The sequence below is a fragment of the Thamnophis sirtalis genome, unplaced genomic scaffold (genome assembly GCF_051295495.1).
Source record: "Thamnophis sirtalis isolate CommonGarterSnake01/CBP01778 unplaced genomic scaffold, rThaSir2_p1.2 scaffold_4, whole genome shotgun sequence".
Taxonomy (NCBI): domain Eukaryota; kingdom Metazoa; phylum Chordata; class Lepidosauria; order Squamata; family Natricidae; genus Thamnophis; species Thamnophis sirtalis.
In genome coordinates, this window is record NW_028261384.1 from 8,521,045 (window position 1) to 8,542,522 (window position 21,478).

The 21,478-nt window shown below is 39.8% G+C and overlaps 1 protein-coding gene across 7 annotated transcripts in view; it reads left to right on the forward strand.

The window, feature by feature from the left end:
• Window positions 1–21,478, forward strand: part of LOC106545622 (sodium channel protein type 5 subunit alpha) — a 351,125-nt gene that overhangs the window by 302,039 nt on the left and 27,608 nt on the right. For 3 of the 7 annotated variants that reach the window (XM_087712436.1, XM_087712439.1, XM_087712440.1), the window contains one exon: window positions 11,170–11,292. The exons of 2 other annotated variants lie outside the window; for them this stretch is intronic. In XM_087712436.1, the coding sequence (XP_087568562.1) occupies window positions 11,170–11,292 (123 nt within the window). Of the gene's footprint in view, window positions 1–11,169; window positions 11,293–12,595; window positions 12,719–21,478 lie in introns of all 7 variants that reach the window. 2 more of the 7 variants (XM_087712437.1, XM_087712435.1) reach the window with 1 other exon arrangement.

Below are 21,478 nucleotides of genomic sequence, written 5' to 3' on the forward strand. Positions count from 1 at the left end.
AAAAGAGGTAACCCCTGGCAGGGCATTTGAGTTAGCAACATCTTATTCAGAGAGGAACCCAATTGAGTGCCAGCCGTCTGCCACATCATCTTCAAAATGAAGCTGCCATATGGAGTAAATATATTGATGGCATGAAATGACTTTAATTGTTTTCTGAATTTTCTTTCTCCGGTTGATTAGAAAGATGCAGTTTGTGTGGCCTGAGCGGTAATTGGGCAATCTGCTATAATCAGTTATTCTCAAAGAGCTCTAACAAAATTCAAAGCATGTCTCTTTTTTATGCTTTTCTTTTGTGGAGCTGTTTTAAAGTTTCTTTTGAAAAGGTATTGAATTTCCTACTCATCTTTATAAAAAGGAGTAGGTGGGGGAAATTGCAGAGTGCTTCCAGGAAAACGAAGAGGCATCAAATGGAACAGTAATGATGTTTCTACTCTAATACGGTGCCTTTGGAGAGGGTTGAAAGAGAGACTTAGAGAATTTGGTAAGACACAGAGAGTGATCTGCCCTCCCTACGTCTTCCTTCTAGCAAGAGGGCAGTTATGTGTGTAAACCCAAGACATGATGAAAACTCCCTAAATGCACAACACAGAGGCAGAATGAACAGAATAGACTACAAAATAACAGAGTTGGAAGGGACCTTGGAGGTCTTCTAGTCCAACCCCCTGCTGAGGCAGGAAACCCTGTACCATTTCAGAAAAATGGCTGCCCATCTCTTCTTTAAAACTTTCAGTTTTGGAGCATTCAACAACTTCTGGAGGAAAGTTGTTCTACTGATTAATTGTTCTAACTGTCAGGAAATTCCTCCTTAGTTCTAAGTTGCTTCTTTCCTTAAAATATTTTCCACCCATTGCTTCTTGCCCTGCCTTCAGGTGCTTTGGAGAATAGGTTGATCCCTTCTTTTTTGTCGCAGCCCCTTAGATATTGGAACATTGCTATCATGTTATCTCTAATCCTTCTTTTCCTTAAACTAGACATACCCAATTCCTGCAACCATTTTTCATATATTTTAGCCTCCCGCCCCCTTATTATCTTATCTGCACTCTTTCTAGAGTCTCAACATCTTGCTTCAACGGGGAAACTCTGAGCATCTTAGCCCAAGCAAGCCCAGAAATACTGGAGAATTCCTTGAAGTCTGGCCCTCTACCAAATTGGCCATCCACAGACACATAGACATAAACAACATCTACATACTATTCAAAAGAGGCAATTAAAAAGATAAAAAAGAAAGAAAAAGAACAAAGCACCTCCTCACCAGCAATAACACCCATATAAACAGAGATTAAACCTAAGATTAATACTACATCAATAATCAGGAAGGAAACAATACCCCAATGAAGAAACTACTCAAACAATCAAATAGTAAACTACAGCAAGGAACTACTGAAAATAACAATTCCCACCAATATTGACAAGGCAAACCACTTGTATATAAACAGAGAACAAACTTTACTTCCTTATAACACTGATGATACTACTACCTAGTTTGTTAAATAAATTTCTGCAAGAAAACAATGAAGCTCAGAGAGCATCAAGGGCTGCATAGTCCTCCTCCTCCTCCTCCTCCTCCTCCTCCTCCTCCTCCTCCTCCTCCTCTCTGCAAACCTCACTCTATTGTAGTGTTGATTATATTATCTGGTTTGATAACGAAATGTCTGCAAGAAAACAACCAAATTCAGTGAGCACTAAGGATCCCACAACCCCAAGCTACAGAGGATTCCCTTCTATTAGTACAATTTCTGATGCTTGACAAATCACTTGTCCACAGATCCTATTTTATTCTAGACCTAGTGAATTTGAACTATTGGCACAGTTTGGAGCCAGAAAAATTAAAATGCCATATCATCGTTTCAGATCTTTTGATGTCCTACTTTTCTTCCCACCAAGTCCATTTTCTAGCAACAAAGTGGATTGTGATGACCATAAAAGCAAACTACACTCTTTGAACATATGATATTAAAAAAAGAGCTTTCAGGGTTTTAAAAGTAATGAAATAACCATTCGTTTTAAAAATAATTATCAGATCAAATAAAATCAGACCAACAGCCAATTAAAATGATAAGAACAAGCACTGTTTTTGTGATTTAAAAATTAATTGAATTAATAAGGAGTTATATTATGGTGGCTAAATATTGACTGAGATGACTTCCCAAATTTATTTAGGGGAAGGTAGGGAGTGGAATGCTTCCAAAAATGAAATTAATCAGGTTAATGTAAAGATGGCTATTCATTGCAGTTCTAGGACCGGAGGTAGCAAATTACAGGTCTTGAATTTTCCTTCCAGGCACATTGTAGAAGCCCCTATATAATATGGGCTCCCAAATTTGGATCTTTAAGACTTGTGGACTTCAACTCCCAGAATTCCGCAATCACCCATGCTGGCTGGGGAATTCTGGAATTGAACTCAACAAGTCGTAAAGTTGCCAAATTTGTAGACCCCTGCGCTATAGCAATCCTCCAAGCAAAGGCATTTCTAGAAGGTGGAGGGGAATGCAAACTATCAAAATAAGGGTACAACTGAAGCCCCATCAATTTTTAATGTGCATTGTGCAGAGCAGAGACATATAGAAAGGGCAAGATTTAGATTGCATCGTTGTCCTTACCAGTTTAATTTTAATTTAACCCCATTCCCAATCACTCCCTCAAAATTCTGTAGCAAAAATTGTCATTACCATCAGTGCAGTTTTCCCAGTTCTTGTGAGGTGTATTTTGGGGGGGGGGGGGTGGTGGAGATAGGAGAATTAGCCATCAACAGGCACATAGAGATAAACAACATCTTCATACCATTTGAAAGAGACAAAAAGATAACAAAAGAAACAAAAAGGCCAAAAGGCTTCCTCACCAGCAATCAACATTCAGATAAGCAGACATTAATACTAAGATTAACACTAGATCAACATTCAAGAAGCAAACAAGAAACTATCATCTCAGACAACAAAGTCTCCTGCCAATTACCTCCCAAAGACTGATTCGATCGCACAGACTTGGCCTCCTCCGGATTCCATCTGCCAGCCAATACTGGCTGGTAACCCCCCGGGGGAGGGCCTTCTCTGTTGCAGCTCCGACCCTCTGGAACGATCTCCCAGTTGAGATCCGGACCCTTACTACCCTCCCGGCCTTCCATAAAGCTACTAAGTTCTGGCTTTCCGGCAGGCCTGGGGCTGTTGAAGTATCCAGCCCCACTTTAATTGTGAATGTTGTTGTATTTTAAATTTTGCATTGTCTTATTTATTCCCCTTCCTCTTTTATTGTAAGCCGCCCGGAGTTCTTCGGGAGTGGGCGGCATACAAAACCAATAAACTCAAACTCAATTAAAAGTAAGTAAGCAATAAGCAGCAGGCAAATCAAGGAACCACCAAATCCACTCCCACCAGCACTGACAGAGCAAACCCTATTGCTTTACTTGCACTGATGATGTTACCTACTTTGGTAATGAAATGTCTGCAAGAAAATAACCAAGGTCAGAGAGCATCAGGGACTCCACAGTTCAACTCTGAGCTATAAAACTTGTCTTCTGTTGATAGGAAATTTAATTTATGCATTCTGCTTTGTTTCAAGAGCTGACTTGGGGGTCTCGAAGGATATATTCCTGTAGCTTTCTTTGCAACAATACAAAATAATTTTGCCCTTGCCTCCTTCTAGAGTAGCTTTTGACTAAACAGCCTTGGGCCAAACTTGCTTTAACTTTATAAAATTAGCTAAAGCAAGAATAATCTAATTGTAGAATTCTATGAAACCCCAAAGGTGGCATTTTATTTTATGTTCCCTGCTGGTATCAGAGAACTTTCGTGACCTTGGCTAGACTCAGAAAGTAGGTAAAAAGAAGAAAGCCTCCTTCAAATTAATTTTGATTCCTGGTGATTTCATATACATGTTTGTGTAGCTTTCCTGGCAACACGTGGAAATTGTTTTCTTGACTTTTTTGGAGTGTGGGAGATGTTTTATTCCACTTTCCAATCTAGTTTGGGATCTCATGGTGGTCTCTCGTCCAAACAATAACCAGGCCTGACTCGCTTAGCTTCTGAACCCAGGTACTGTCCCTTTTTGAGAGCCATCTCCAAACCCCAAATGTAAGACAAACGCTGTTATTCTATTCTATCACCAAAGTGGTTATCACACTTTTGGCTGAGCAGGTACCATTGGGACAGCTGTCACTTGGGAGAGAGTGCAACAGGTTTTGGGCAAATGGTAAAAGCAGCATTGCACTTTCCTGCAATTAACCTGCTTTCTGTGGTCTCTGAGCTTGGTTGTTTTCTTGTAGATATTTCATTACCTAACTATACAACATCATCAGTGCTAGTAAGGAGTGGGGGTTTTCTCAATTTATATTCTAGTGGTTTAACCTGTCCTGAATATAAATTGAGAGCAAACCCCACTCCCTACTAGCACCGATGATGCTATCTAGTTGAGTAATGAAACTTATGCAAGAAAACAGCCAAGCTCAGAGGATCCCTCATTTTAACCCTGAGCTACAAATATTCTCCTTTATTGGTAGGCTTTCTGTCTCTCTTTGCTGCCCTCCAGTGGTTCCCTGGAGTGCTGCAGCCCAGATCAATCAGCTCTAAATTTTGTAGGAATACAATTAGGATCTATAATAAAATGAGGTGGGAGGAGGAGGAGGTACAAAATAGATTGTTTGAAGTACCATGTCTTTGCCACTAAGCAAATGCATTCACAGTGGCATGAAAAGAAGAGTTGACTAATTAGCCTTTTGACAATTTGTATTTCCTGCCAAATTGTTGTTAACATCATGTGATTTAACAAAATCTGATGCGGTTCAAGAAAAGTGCTTAAGACAGTAGCAATTTTCAACATTTACATTCCGCATTGATTCTTTGTCACAGCTGGTAGCAATGATACTCTTTGCTTTAATTAATTGATAGGTTTGGGCTGCTTTCCTTTTGTAACTTGCACAGTGCATTTTACTCTATGAATTTCCCTCTTCTCCAAATCTATTAAAATGCTGCTTAATGAGAGGATTACATCATTGGTTTGGACATAGAGTGGAATGGGATGCTGAACTTCACAGATACTGTAGATCTGTGGTGTCTATACATGTCATGAAGTTGTCCATTTCTAGCTCAGAATTGGCTACTTATGGTCAAGGACACCTAGAAAAGATGAATATGGAGAAGAATTGAAAGAGGAGGGGGGGAAACAGTTTTGCAACCAATACTTTCTCCTTCCATCATAAGCCACCTTGATTTATTAAGTTATCAGATTAGAAACAAGGAGGTTGTGAGTTCTAGTCCTACTTTAGTTATAAAAGTGGGCTAGGTGACTTTGGGCCAATCACCAGGAGACCATGACTTCCCATCCCGCCTCAGGCATGAAAAAGGATTAGGTGGCTTTGGGCCAATCACAAGGAGACTGTGAGTTCTAATCCTGCCTTAGCCATGAAAACCCACTGAATAACTCTGGGCTAGTTGCTCTCTCCCAGCCCAACCCTCTTCACAGGGTTGTTGTTCTGGGGAAGATAAGAAGAAAGGGTATCATGTATGTTGGCCATTTAGAGTTACTTATAAAGGCAGGGGGGAAAAAATCTAACAAATAAACTGGCTTTTTCAGATCAAGGTCCTGAGTTGTTTCTTATGTTTTTCCCTTGTCCAGGTGCAATCATCTAAGTGGTGCTTCATTTGTTGAAGCCGACCAAAAGAAATAGGACAACTGTTAATATTTATTATTTATTTATATTTCATATTATATTATGAAATCTAAATATTATATTTCCATTCTTATATATCACATTAGTGTTATTATCTTACTAATAACTGGCAATAACTGGGGGTGGGTTGAATGCTAATGGAAGTACTCTAGTTTGTCCAAAACGCCACACTTATAAAAAATACTTGTCTTTTGCTCTTGCTTGTTAAAGTAAAAAAACAACTTCGGAAATAAATAGAGAACTAATGAGTGTTGCGTAAGGATTGAATGGCTTCCTAGTGCTGTGCCTAGGAGAAATAGGAATTATGCAACCTGTCACCTCGAACTTAACCACCCAAATTATGCTTCCTACTGTTGAGTGGCTTTAACAGCCAGCAATGTCTAGGACATATGACATAATTCAAAGTGATCTTGATAAGTTAAAGAAATGGACTGGAAATTACAGAATCACATTTATCAATTGCAAAGTCCTTGACTTAGAAATATAAAAGAAATGGACTTGTATAGAAGGGTTGCTGGCTTTTTAACAATATTTGTGTAAAAGGTCTTGGAATAGGGGCCAATTAGAAGCTGAATATAAGCCAGCAGGGGTGCTGCAGCTACAAAAAAAACAAATGCAATTTTAGGCCTCATAATTATGTATGTATTTTCTAAATCACAAGAAGAAAATGTTTCCCCTGGCTCTGAACAACCTCAACATCAATCACTCTGACCACTTCTAGACACACATTTGAAGAAGGATTTATAGAGAAGAAAGGAAAAGTCAAAGAACAAGGAGGGCTAGGGGTTCTCTGAACTTGGTTGTTTTCTTGCAGACATTTTGTTACCCAGCTAGGTAACATCATCAGTGCTAGAAGGGAATGGGGATTGCTTTCTGCTTATATACAATGTCTTGCTCTTGTATATAAGCAAGTGATTAACAGTGTTCTTGGTGCTTCCTTGATAGGAATATAAATATGATATGGATATGAAGGAACATGAAATACAGGTAGTCCTTGACTTACAACCACGATTCAGCCCAGAATTTCTGTTGCTAACCAAGAATTTTACCCATTTTGCAATCTTTCGTGCCACAGTTGTTAAGTGAGACACTGTGCTTGTTAAGTTAGTAACACAGTAGTAAAGTCAATCTGGTTTCCCCGTTGACTTTGCTTTTCAAAAGGGGATCACATGACCCTCGGACACTGCAACTGTCATAAATATGAGCCAGTTGACAAGTATCTGAATTTTGATCACATGGCTATGGGGAGGCTGCAGTGGTCGTAAATGTGAAGAATGGTCATAAATCACTCTTTTTAATGCTTTCACTTTCAATAGTCATTAAACTAATGGTTGTAAGTCGAGGACTATCTGTAGTATATGAAACAGTGGTTGGATAGTGATAATTAGCCATCAAGGTGGGTGTGCCCTCCTTCATGTACTCAAGGAAAGACTGGATAAACAGTTTGTTACGGTTGCTGAATTGAGCAAAGGGTTGGACTTAATAACCCCAATGACTATTTAAATCTAGGAATTTTATGTTTCTATTACACTAATCTATGTTTGAGCTCCAATCTTTTTTTCCACCACAAGTGTGCTAGAAAAAATAATTGCCACCTACTTTTTTTGTCTCATAATGTTGAAGTGTAACATTGCCACTTAAGTAAGTTTAGGTCAGAAAGAAAATGTAATCAGATACAGAAGCCAAGGAAGAATAAAAGAATAACAGAGTTGGAGTCAGAAAGGGATGTTATACTTAATTAATGACCTTGGCCATCTTGAACAACTAATTGTATTTCTCAGTAGACTAAACTCATTGGTTTCTCCAGTGTTATAAAGCATGTTCTGTAGGTACTGGGGACTTCTATCCTTAACAGAAAAGAGCTAAAACTCCCAGCTCCATTTTCGGGATCTCAGATCTGTTCTATGGAGACCTCCATAGAAAGACATTCCAGCAAGAGTATGAGTATGACATTCAGAGGAAGAGAAAGGATCACATAAATTCACCAAAAGAAGCCAGTCTTAACAATTTGTGTTGAGTCAGTCAAAGAGGAAGTGGGTGGATGGAAGTCTAATTGAAAAGTACAGATATTCATTTTTCTCCATTTGCTCAAGACAGTCAGTATGCATTTTGAAATCTGCCTATTTCTTTAAAAAAAAAAATCTCAGGTCACGTTAAATCAACCCAAGACTTGTGTTGTTTGAATTTCTCATAGAAACATAATTTATCAAGGAGAAATGAAATCCTTTCAAAATCAGTAGATATAGATGGGTTGTTTTGACCCAAGGAAAATCTCTTGTTTTTCAAGGCCTTGCCAATAATACAACCTTTTATAATGAATTCTTAGAATAAATATAGTGGAAATCTGTCAGCAGGGCAGAAACATGACCGCTGCATTTTGAAGTACCAATTGTCAGAGCAGCCATCTTCATCCAAAAAGGATTTGAATCCAAAGAAAAAAGAAAGAAAAGAAAAAAGGACTACCGCAAGTCTTGTTAACAAGATCTTAACAAATTAATTCAATCTATTCTTCAGGATCCTAATGTTTTATAGACACTTGGAATGGAATAGATAAATATGGACTGGACTGGAATAGGAATAGGAATAGAATAGAACAAAACAGAACAACAGAATAGAACAGAACAGAATAGAATGCAGTTCTCGGCTTGCAGCCACAATTGTGCCTAAAATTTTGATTGCTAAGTGAAACACTTGTTAAGTAGATTTTTCCCATTTTATGACCTTTATTACCAAAGTTCTTTACTGAAGTTTTTAAGTTAGCAACACAACTTTAATGAATCTGACTTCCCCATTGACTTTGCTGGTCAGAAGATCACAAAAGGTGATCACATGATCCTGGGACACTGCAAATGACAGAAATATAAAGCAGTTACAAGCAACCAAATTTTGATCAAATCGCCATGGGGATGCTGCAACAAACGTAAATGTGAAAAACTGTCATAAATCACTTTTCTCAGTGATGTCATAACTTCAAACAGTCACTAAATGAATAAAATGGAAGGGAAGAGAATAGAATACTTTATTTGGCCAAAGGTGATTAGACACCCAAGGAATTTGTCTCCAGTGCATGAGCTCCCAGTGAACATACAAAATAATAAACTAATAATAATCATAATAATGATACTAATAAGAGAAAAAGAATTTTATTACGGTTCACCTAACTGAACAGTATCTGAGCCATCGGGTTAGCTCCATTAGTCATTATTACATTTTGCAGGGTGTCCACCAATTTTTAAGTAGAGAGGAAGAGGAAGGGAAAAGAAGTACTGCAAAGTGATGCCCCAGTCCTAGACATGATCTTTATTCCCAAGAATACCTCTGAGTCCTACATCACCTCTAAAGACATGGATCTTTAGGAATTTAAATAAAAACCTTTGCTTAGAAAGGAGAATAAAAGCCCCCCCCCCCCAAGTCATAGAGAACCTGTAGCTGCCCCAGTGAGGTCTTGTCAAGGTGGATGTCAGGGAACAATCTGATCCGTTTTGCTTTTTAGAGAAATTGATGTTTTATGACTGACCTTTATGGTAGCTGATTTGCATGCATGCCTATGAAACATTTTCAAAATTTTAAATGTGTCCACTGAACCAAAAAATGTGGGAATTCCCATGTTAAATGGGCAAATGGTATGATGTGGTATAAGGCAACTTATATTACTTTTTTTTTTAAAAAAAGATCAAGGTTATATGAAAATAAGGGTAGGTGAACATTCCTTCTACTTTATTCTTTGCACTTCATCATTTGAACACCCCACCCCATCCCAGTTAGTTAACTGGACTATGACCCTTTCCCAGGTTTTATATACAAGGATGGCATATATACAAGCAACTGACAAAGGAACTGACTCACCAACCTTGAGTATGAAACTTTTCCATGTGTTGTGCTGAAAAGAAATAATTGCCTGTCTCCTTTTACATTCCTGATGCAAGAAAAGAAAACTTATTCATTAAACAAAGCTGAAAATAGCGACAAATGAGCTGATATTAAGTTCATTGGTGGAAATGGAGAACATACTAATGAATTTTAACATGCTAGTTTTACCTTCCTTCCTTCTTCCTTCCTGCTTTCCTTCCTCCCTCTCTCCTCCCTCCCTCCCACTTTCCCATTCTCCCTTCCTCTCTCCTTCCCTTATTTTTTCTCATCTTCCTTCCTTCCTTCCTTCCTTCCTTCCCCAAACTTCTCCCTAAAATAACTTTCCAGAATCCATTTTCTTCCAATGTATTTCAGCAATTCTGCAACAGACATAATGTACAGCTGTCTGTGTAAGGATATATAATACCAGGTGCTTTCACAAAACCTTCTTGATCAAGCAGACCTTAGTTTTCTCCCCCAGTGCTCTAACGATGCTTGCTGTCATTCAACAGTTTCTAATCATGCATTTGGCTACCCCAAATGTGGCAAGTGTGGGAGTTATGGCAATAAAGGGCCGGGTTGTCATGCAACATTATGAAAGAGAGGGCAAACTTGTCATCTGTTGCGATTGAAGACAAAGACTAAAAGGTGAGATTTAAAGAAGAGAAAAGAAGCTTCAGGCTGAAGGATAGGGAGTCCTTCTAGATGGTAAGCAGCCGTTAAGCAGAGGAATGGTCTCCCTAGACCAAGGGGAGGCTCTGCTTGCTGGGGGTTTTCAAACAGAATCTGGACGGTTGGTAGTTTAGTAGATCCCTGCACTGAGATAGGAGTGGACTAGATCAGTGGTTCTCAACATTTTCTTCACCATGAACTTCCTTTAAATACCATTTGTGGCCATGAACCATGGCCACGGACCAAGACATAAGTCAAGATTCAAAGTATTAGAAAGCACAAATCATATGATGATGACATTGTGCCCCCCACCAGGGGTCTGTGAGCCACATGTTGAGAACCACTGGTCTAGGTGATCTCTAGAAAAAGGAAGGGAGAGATCACCGTTCCAGATTGCAAAGTAGAAGAATAGCTAGTAGCCACCTATTGGGTATGGCTGGGAATTGTGTGATGTAATTTTCAGAGAGTTGTTGGAGCGAGATTATGGCGCTTTCTTTGATCACTATGCTCTTCGGATTCTTTCCCCCCCCCTTCCCATTTTGATCAGAATTGATTTATCTGTTTTTTCATCAATGGCTCCATTTTTCAATTTTTTTAAAAATCCCAGCTAGAACTTTCTCCCCAAATTTAATTCTACCACACAATTTACCCTTCCTTCCTTCCTTCCTTCCTTCCTTCCTTTCTTCCTTCCTTCCTTCCTCCCTCCCTCCCTCCCTCCCTCCCTCCCTCCCTCCCCCTCTCTTGAAGCAAGCTGAGGAGAAATGACTTTCCTACAAGTATAATTTTATATTTATTACAAACATAACCCACTCACAATCCTCATTCATGCTGTTTTGAAATTATTGAAATCTATCCTGGTTATTGGAATCTTTCCCTAAGTCACTATTTTTTCACCTTTTCTTTTTTTTTCTCCTGTCTTTCTTTTTAAAAAATCCTGTTGTTGCTTATCTTGAACAATAATTTCAAATTCCATTCAATCTGCACAGATTTCAGTTATTTGCCAGATAGCTTCAATTCTCGGTTATGACCACCTCGCTGCTATGAAATCACTGCGAACCCTCAGGGCCTTGAGGCCCCTCCGAGCCTTATCCCGGTTTGAGAGCATAAGGGTAAGGGTTGAAACCTTTCCATGTCTATGCAGTGTGTTCCTCTAAAATAACCATCACCTTCTCTCTTTCTCTTTCTGTCTCTTTCTGTCTCTCTCTCTCTCTTTTGCAGGGAACAACAAACATGGCAACTTCATTTTACAGTCAGCACAAACTGTATAATTTTTCAGGGAAAGGGTCTCCCAGGCAGGCTAACTTCTATAGCAACAGCAATGTTGCAGGTGCTGTGGGGGTGAAGGGTATGTGTGTTTGTGATGCCTGAGTGTGTATGAGGGTGTAATGTATGGGGGTGCATGTCTATGTGTAAGGATAGATGATAGATAAATAGGATGGATAGGTAGATGGGGGGGGGAGAGAGAGAGGAGAGATAGATAGATAGATAGATAGATAGATAGATAGATAGATAGATAGATAGATAGACAGACAGACAGACAGACAGACAGACAGACAGACGACAGATATAGATAGAGGAGAAAGAAAGAAAGAAAGAAAGAAAGAAAGAAAGAAAGAAAGAAAGAAAGAAAGAAAGAAAGAAAGAAAGAAAGAAAGAAGAAGGAAAGAGATAGGATGGAAGGAAAGAGAGATGAGAGAGAAAGAGAAAAAGAGAAAAGGGAAAAAGAAAGAAATAAGATGGATGGAGAGAGAGAGAGAAATAGGAGAGAGAGAAAGAAATATAGGATAGGGGTAAATAATAGATGGATAGATGATAGATAGATGATAGATAGATAGACAGACAGACAGACAGACAGACAGACAGACAGACAGACAGACAGACAGACAGACAGACAGACAGATCTTATATAATATAAAGCCATTCATCTTGAAAGTACAAAATTATAGTCTTTGCAAAATGAGGATAGTACTGTGCCGCTACTATTTCTTTTCAGTTGGAGAAAAATATAGGAAAACTTAATTTTGTGCTTCAGAACTGATTGTCTCTCTGATTTCTGGTCTCTCTCTTTTGATGGAATGTTGACATTCTTTGGAGCTCAATGTGGTCATCTAGAGGGGAAAATGGGAACTGCAGGCATATCGATATCATCCTACCACTTTTGACAGTTCCTAATTCTTAGGTTTCATTTTGCATTGGAAATCAATAGCTCTGTGTCCTGGAAAAAAATATTTCTGTAGCAGCGGCTTCCCCTCTCCCCCATGAGTTAATGGTGCACTTCCCTCCAATTTAGGTTCTTGCTTCCTCAATCAATTAACCAGGTTTATCTTTACAGGTGCAAATCCAGAGAAGAGAAGCCGAATGGTAGGACTTTTGCTAATAGTTTGGACTTCTTCGTTTTGTGTCTCCCTTCAGGTCTCACTAATAAGCCTCATAGCTAGTTCTCTTGGATACTCCGAAATGGGTCCCATTAAATCCCTTAGGACCCTCAGAGCTCTGAGGCCTTTAAGAGCACTCTCACGATTTGAAGGGATGAGGGTAAGACTTCAATTTCAAAACAACTACTACAAGACCCATCAGCAGAGCCTCTCTGTCCATGAGCATCCTGCAGCATGCTGTGAGGCCCTTCCTCCATCCCATCATCTCTGTGTTTGTGGTCTTTCTGTTCTCATTTTTCATGCCAGGCTTTATGTGAAATGATTGGCGCTGATCCTGTACCCTGCAGTGGAGTTCTCTTTTTCCTCCTCCTCCTCCTCCTCCTCCTCCTCCTCCTCCTCCTCCTCCTCCTCCTCCTCCTCCTCCTCCTCTTCCACCTCTTCCTGCTGCTGCTGCTGCTGCTGCTAAAAATTTAGGCTGCTTGCTTGTGGAATTATCTTTGGCTTGGACTGATCCCGTCCTTGGTGGATTTCATTCTGCGCTAATCCCGGTTCATGCCTTGTTTACAGAGAACCTGTCATCTGGTTGACAACCAGACCTCAATTAGGACAACTTCCAATCACCTCCCCTGTCTCTTAATTTTCCTTTTTAAAAATTCACGTTGCCCTTTGAAACATTTCCCCCCAAATTGATTTGTAAGCCCATATGTGTCACAGTAAAAAAAAAAAACCCTGAAACTAAAAACCACGGTTAAAAATACAGAACAGATAAAAACAACTCAAGCAGGAAAATACTGAAAGGCGCTTAGGTAGAAGGGCTTCGTTACATCACAAAATCTGACTACAGGTAGTCCTTGACTTATGACCACAACTGAAGCGAAAATTTCTGTTGCTACTCGAGGTGGTGGTTAAGTATGTTTTGCCCCATTTATAAACATTTTTTGCCAAAGTTGTTGAGCAAAATCATTGAAGTTGTTAAGTGAATCATGTGGCCATTAAGAGAATCTGACTGTCTTCTCTTGATGTTGCTTGTCAGAAACCATCTGGGAATGTTATACAAATAGTTATCACATGACTTCAGGAGAGTGCAACTGTCATAAATACATGCCAGTTGCCTAGCACCCAAATTATGATCATGTGACCATGAGGATGCTACAATGGACACAAATATGAAAAATGGTCATAAGTCACTTTTTTCAGTGCCTTTATAACTTCAGTCACTAAATGAATGGTTCTAAGTCTAGGACTGCCTGTACATCATATAATGTGGTTATATAAATAGATTGGAAAGTTGAAGAATAAATACATTTTTGTCTGACTCCAGGAATATAATAGAACGGACACTTGGTAGATGCTTTTTGGAGGGAAGAACCGGGGGGGTGGGGGGCACCACAGGATAGATCCTGTTCCTTGGCCACTATCTGGTGTGCCGCCCTTCAAGGCTCTAAATTCTCAGAGTTAAAGTGGGCACATGAGCCGAGAGTCATGCCGATGATATTGTACTCCTGATATGGATAAATAGAATATAGAATTGAATATTTTTGAATCCTTCTCTATCCAGAGATAAAGCAGATTAATACTTTACTGTCTGAACACAAATACTAAATAGCAAGACTGATTCACGATCAGACTTTCTGTATCTGTTGCTCCTGGTTAGATTTTCTCACAGCAGGAAGCCACCGTCTTCAGTGAAAACCCATAAAACAAGTTGCCACTACTCCATTGATTTCAAAGAAACCCAGCCCCTGAAATATATATGCAAAAAATAGTCCTGAAACAAAATATTGTCTATATATTTTGAATGTTGGTCTCCACTTTGGAGCCCATGTCAGGCATATGGAGCAGGGGTGTCAAACTGGATTTCTCCAAGGGCTGGAACAGCATTGTAGTTCTCCTTTGTGGGCCGGCCGGGGGTGGGTGGGGTGTCAAGACAGGACGGGTGTCTCCTGTAGCATCCTGCTGGCCAAAATGAGGTGTGGGGTGGCTGTGGGCAGCCCCCTGCACCCTTTTTTTAGCCTGGATGGCCCCCTGCAGTACATTGCCAGCCAAATCGGGCCAGGGGGTCATTCTCATGCCCCCATGCCCCATTTTTGCTAGCAGAGGCACCACAGGCCGGTCCTTTGCTATTTACAGGCAAGCCCCATGGGCCAGATTTAAGCACCCCACGGGCCAGATCCAGCCCACAGGCCTTGAGTTTGACACCCCTGATATCGAGCAATTATAATCTGTGTATGAATATTGACAGACTAGTGCTTTGGCATCACCAACACTTAGGTAATGCCAGCAAGTTAAATATTTAAATATCTTCCTTATTTTAAAGGTGCTCCCCCCACAAAAGGCAACTGGGCTGGTTTTTATTTGAGAAAGAGTAAAAATGGTTCAGTTGCCTTTTTTGGGGTGGGGGAAGCACCTTTGAGACCACTAGGACTGGATGGCTGAGAATCTCTATAGACACCCAAGCAAGGATATTAACATGATGACCCAAATAGCCTTTCTGATTACCTATAACTCCATAGATAATTATAGAATAATAATTCTATTATTCTACAATTCTTTATAGTTTTTATGAAATGGGAATTGACCACAAGTTTTTGTAAACTTTCCTTCCCAAATTCACCTGTAAGCCTCTGCATGTAGTCACTGACATCAGACTGAGAAAATTGCATTAAATGGGTGGCTGCGTTTTGATCCAATGCCCTCCTTGTAGTCAGCCATTTCTTCCAATTTCTTTTACAAATTCCTCCAGTCTTTATTATGCCACTTTCTTAATACCTCTTAACCTCAGCTCGTTCATCATTCAGAAGAGGGAAGAGGATGGGACCTGAAATCTCTAACACCCCAGAAAAGATTCAGAAAGATTCCCCAGGGCTGGGGAACAATGATGGCCCCTTTTATGTCAGCCATTCCTAGGAGTTCTGGAAGTCCACAGAAGTCATAAAGGGGCCATTAGTTCCCCACCTCTGAGGAAAGCTGCGTTACAAAAGCTAATCATGATGAATTTAAACTCTGATTGTTTCCCATCTTTATGACCAGTTGTAAAAGACAGAGGGCTGACAGTCTTTCTCTTTGGATGAATCCTGGTTAAGTGGGGCCTGGATTGGTCATGTCTTGTTTGGCTTTCCATCTTTTTCTGCTGCCACCTATTTGTATTTCCTGTTTCATTGCATAGGAAGCCATATCATTGCATAGGTCATGTATGCATGCATGCACTTGGACAATTGTTCATTGACATCCTTTGGTTGTGACATTTGCTACGGAGATTTGGTGTGCACTGCACAAGGTGTCGACAAGCCTGTTTTTAAACGGGGTGGGGGAGCATCCACGAGGTTTCCGCTCTTTCCATTTTCTAGTTTCCGTTTGCAGTATTTCAAGCTACGGCTGTTTTGAAAGGTTCTGAGCTTGGTGCACGTATATAGAGGAGATGCAAACATAAAAAGAAAAAAGAAAAATACAATGTTTGCGTTTGCAGAATGAAATACAGATTTCTGTTTGCTAAGTATGTGATCAAGAGGGGGGGGGGAAATACTAAAAAGAAAAGACCCGTTTGCAATAAGTAAATGTTGCTCTGTCTTTTGCTTGCTCACTCTTTTTTTTAACCATGCTCACAAATGTGCCAAATTATTTTCTGATAACTGAGGATTTGTAAAACTTTGCAAGACTCTGAAAGGGGGTTTCTGTTTGCAGCCCAAGTCTGTTACAAGGTACTTTTGCAATTGGAGAGATGTTCATTTGTATGCTTGGTTACTATCTCACTTTATTTGTGAACATGGCATTTGTATGTGTGTGCGTGCGTAGGTGTGCATGTATGTCTGTGTTGGATAATTCTTTCTTGTTTATTTTTGCATGATGGTGCCATATTGGTACATTTAATCTTCTCCGTAATTGAAGAATAAGTAATGCATTCTGCCTGCATAAAACCAAAGGAGCAAAATATATTATTTGTAGTTAAAAGCATGGTTGAATTCCTTAATTGATATACTGTATTTGGTTTTATTGCTCTTTCTTTTAAAATGCACACTTCTCTGTTCTTAAAAATATTAACCAAAGAAGCCAATCAAACAGCTGAGAGGAAATTAACTATTTGTGGCTAGGTATTAATTATTTCAGTGGCTTAAACACAATTTTCAACCGACTCAAATAATTTTATAAAATGGAGAATTCCACTTATAACTCCATTATAAGAAATCAATTCATGCAAAACTCCTTCTGCTTGACTTTCCAGGTAAATGCAACCCGGAGAGGCAAAAGAAATAGAGGGATAAATTTGCAGTTGGTTATCTCAAACTGTATTTCCAGAGTGGGCTAAGAAAACTGTCAGGAAAAGACGATGGAAGCAATGATCAACCTCAGTCAAGTTACTTATTCTCACACCTACCATCTTTCTGCAATTGTTTGCTGGGCATCCATGTTAGATAATATTGACAGCCCTCAACGTACAACCACAATTGAGCCCAAAATGTCTGTTGCTAAATCAGACTTTTGTTAAGTGAGGGTTGCCTCATTTTGCAACCTTTCTTTCCACCATTGTTAAGCGAATCACCACAGCTGTTGAGTTAGTAACACAGGTTAAGTGAAAATGGCTTCCCTGTTGACTTTGCTTATCAGAAGTTTACAAACGGTGACCCCAGGAAACTGCAGGCCCCTGTTTAAAAGACTGTCTGGTCCCTGTTCCGTTAAAGGGTTAAAGAAGAAAAAGAAAAGAAAGCAGGTGAAATATTTTGACGTGATCCATGTACAGCTAACGTCATTGTTGTTAGTTGTGAAGTCGTGTCCGACCCATCGCAACCCCATGGACAACATTCCTCCAAGCCTTCCTGACCTTTATCATCCTCTGGAGTCCACTTAATCTCCGGCCGACTGCTTCGGTGACTCCATCCAGCCACCTCCTTCTCTGTCATCCCCTTCTTCTTTTGCCCTCAATCTTTTCCAGCACGAGGCTCTTCTCCAGTGAGTCTTTCCTTCTCATTAGGTGGCCAAAGTACTTGAGTTTCCTCTTCAGGATCTGGCCTTCTAAAGAGCAGTCTAACATAGGAGACATTTTTTAAACTTTGCATTCCTCAACTCCACTGGTGCACCTATCACTGATTTCTACTTTTTTCTTCTATTTTTTTTTCCTGAACCTTTCTTGTTTTCCCTGCCCATCTTTCTTCCCTCAACTCATTTGATCAACTGAGTTTAGGAAAATTCAAAATCTTCCTGCTTGCCTCCTTGGGACCTGAGATCAGTTCAGTCACTCAAAGAGATAAGCGAGGTATTAATACAGGGTATTATTAAACAGCCTTACAACTGCACAGGGTTAAGAGCAAGTCAGCAGAGAGCTGTTCAAGAAAACCATCCTCTTCCCAAATGTCTTAAGTACAGTTCATTAGACTAGGCAGACTAATAGAGCAAAGATCAATATAGAGATGAAAGCATCTATCAATGCCCAATTTGCCAAGTGCATTTCAGACGCTTCAGGTTTTCTGCAGCTGCTCACAATTTTGTAGAATTGAGGACTCTGAACTACAGTGGAGCCTCTTACAGAAATGAGATCATGTCAGTATCAAATAAGATTTATTCAAATTTGATTTTTCAGCCCATTTAGGCCACTTACAAATAGAATAGTTCTAAAAGACAAGTGTTAGTTTCCTAACGTAATTGAACTAAGTTCTACATATCAACAGGTAGTCTTCGGTTGATGACTAAAATTGAACCCAAACTTTTGGTTGCTAAGTGAGTCAGTTAAATGAGCTTGCCCAATTTTACGACCTTTTTGCCTCAGTTGTTAAATGACTCACTCAATTGTTAAGTTAGTAATATGACTATTAAGTGATTCTGGCTTCCCCATTGACTTTGCTGGTCAGAAGGTCACAAAAAGGGATCACATGACCCCAAGAGACACTACAACCATCATAAATACATGCCAGTTGCCAAGTGTCTGAATTTTGATCATGTGACCATGAGGATGCTACCACAGTCATAAGGAAGAAAAACATTCATAAGTCACTTTTTTCCATACTGTTGTAATTTTGAATGGTCACTAAATTAATGGTTGTAAGTCAAGGACTACCCATATTCCCTGAATTGCTACGTTGTAGCTCCAACTTACCCAGTAATACCCCATATATGGCAACAAGAAATATTGTGATTTCTGGGAACTGTAGTTTCAGTGCACCTAAAAAGTGCCAGATCGGAGAAGTTTGTGTGCCTGATGCTTTTACCAAAGACTCTCCTTCAAGACCTTGTCTGAATAGGAAAGGATGCGAGAATACAATCCATCTTTCAAAAAAGTAGGAAGCCTGATTAAAATGTACAGCTTTTAATGAAGGTGCAAACTTGTAAGCTCAAAGAGACCAAGGCAAAACTATCCTTAAAGTTCCATTTTAATAAGACAGACATGTTGGCATTATGCTATGAAATCCCAATACTGGAAATGACATCAGAATTCCATCCAGTTAAAAGTTCATGATCTTGTCCCCACAACCACAATCCATCACATGGTCCAATCTTCTTCTTCCACACTGGCATTCACACCCAGCTGCTTCCGGTCAGGTGTACTGGTACAGAGACAAAGGATGACCTTGGCTTCTAGTAAAGAATGATAACAATACATTCCACAATCTTACTCCTGTCTATTCCCCCCTCCCATCAACTATACTAAAAAAACAGCATAATGAAATAAGAGAAAGTATGGCAGGCCAAAATTCTAAAAGGAATATAATTGCAGGCCTGACACCCTGGTAAAATAGATGGTATAAAAATGCTGCAAAATCAGTCAGTAAATTCTTTCCAAGCCACAAGTATCCACAGAAGTGAGGTCAAGGGAAGCCAGGAAATGCGCCTCGTGATGCAAAAGAGTTGCGTTAGATATCCCAACATTCCATTTGCCTATTGTGCAATTGTGTCATCAGGCTCATGTTGCTCAAAGACACTAGCTTGCTAGAGTTGTCTATGCCACAAATGTGTTTACCAATAAAGAAAAATAATTGTGGCCCAGGGTTGAGAAGAGAGGGGTTCTTGGTGCTCTGTGAAATTGGTGGTTTTCTTGCAGACGTTTCATTACCCAAATTAGGTAACAACATGGATGATGTTATCCAGGTGGGTAATGAAACATCTGCAAGAAAACAAACAAGCCCAAGGAGCACCCAGGCCCCACCCACACATATGTTTCCCAGCTGAGTGCAATTGGAATAGAAAGACTTTGACTTTTCAGTTAGATGAGGAATAATTAGAAATACCTGTCCTGCATATTCTTAGTAAGTTTAGCCATCTTTAACCATGACTCAGATGCACTAAGGCTTAGTATTATTACCAGGCTATGTTATATATTACAATGTGCCAGGGGTGGAGTAAAGAGGGGAACCAAGTCCCAGGAGAGAGAGATTAAGTAGCTATAATGCCGAGGTACAAATACATCAAGCAGGAAGGATGATAATAGCCAATGGCTCACCCTCGGGGAACATATTATGAAACCAAAAGCCTAGTTTTGAAATTAATGAACTCGGCACAACTTCTTTGAAGTTAATGGTGCCTGTGATAGTGGATTGATTGAAGCATCAGAACTGAATGGGGCAGCAGCTTAAGGCAAAGACGGAATGGGTCGTGGCGTGAAGAGGTTCTCTCCAACATACCTACTGTGTGCTGCCCTTGAACTGAAAAAAATATACCTCTCTTTACCCTTTCTAGTTTTCATTTTCTTGGCATTCTGAGTGGTCAAGTCCCAAAAAAGGCAAAAAAAAATGAGCTAGAATCTCTAAAATATTTAAGAAAGCTGCTGTTCCAGTTCTGGAGTTGGTGGTAAGAGGAATGATCAGACAGTTGGTTTTAATGGCATTGATCAGAGTGAATAGATAATTTAAGGCAGGGGTGTCCATGCTGGCTCGGGAATTCTGGGAGTTGAAGTCCACAAGTCTTAAAGTTCCCAAGTTTGGACACCCCTGGTTTAAGGTTCTAGAAGTCACCGAATGTTGCTTTGTAGTAATTCTTGGCCTGCCTGGAGGACCATACAGGTTTTCATCCCTTCTATAAGACATCGTAGGCGCCTCCTAGATCTTAATTGGCTATCGGGCTCAGATACTAAGAACCAGTGAAAAGCAACTGAATTCCCAGACGTAGGAAGGCATATAATTGATACCATGCAGAAGGTGGCAGGCTTTGAATTGCCGTGCCAACAATGGACAACCCTGAATAGGATTTGAACAGCACACGAAACCTGCTGGGACTCACTGTGTGAATAGGACACAGTATGCTCCCCTCAGAGTGATTGCGAGGTCACCAGATGTAAGCTGAGGCCATATACCACAGTCTGGCATCTGATTCCCCCCCCCCATATAAATGATACTGCGCTTCAATGGTTAAAAGGGACCTCAGAAGTCTTCTAGTCCAACCCCCTTCTGCTAAAGCAGAAGTCCTATCCCATTTATTAGGTTTATATTTATTTAGGTTAGATGTTGGTATGTGAATGTAGATACCTTTTAACATTCATATTTTATTGTGTTTTTTAGTCTAGGTGAAATGTTAATATATATTGCAAGTCCATGTATAGTATGCCATACACTAAATAAGTAAATAAATAAGAACCATCTTAAGAAGACACTGAGCTATATACAAAAACAGGGCTCTAGCATATCCGCATCTGTTTGTATACAGGTGGTCCTTGACTTACAATCACAATTGAGCCAAAAATTTCTGTTGCTAAGCGAGATAGTTGTTAAGTGAATGTGGCTTTCCCATTGACCTTGCTTGTCAGAATGTCGCAAAAGGTACATGACCTCAGGACACTGCAACCATCATAAGTATGAGCCAGTTGCCAAATGTCTGACTTTTGATCACGCAACCATGGGAAGGCTGCAATGGTTTTAAGTGGGAAAACGGCCATAAATCATTTTTTTCAATGCCATTGTAACTAAATGAACTGTTGTAAGTCAAGGACTACGTGTATCTG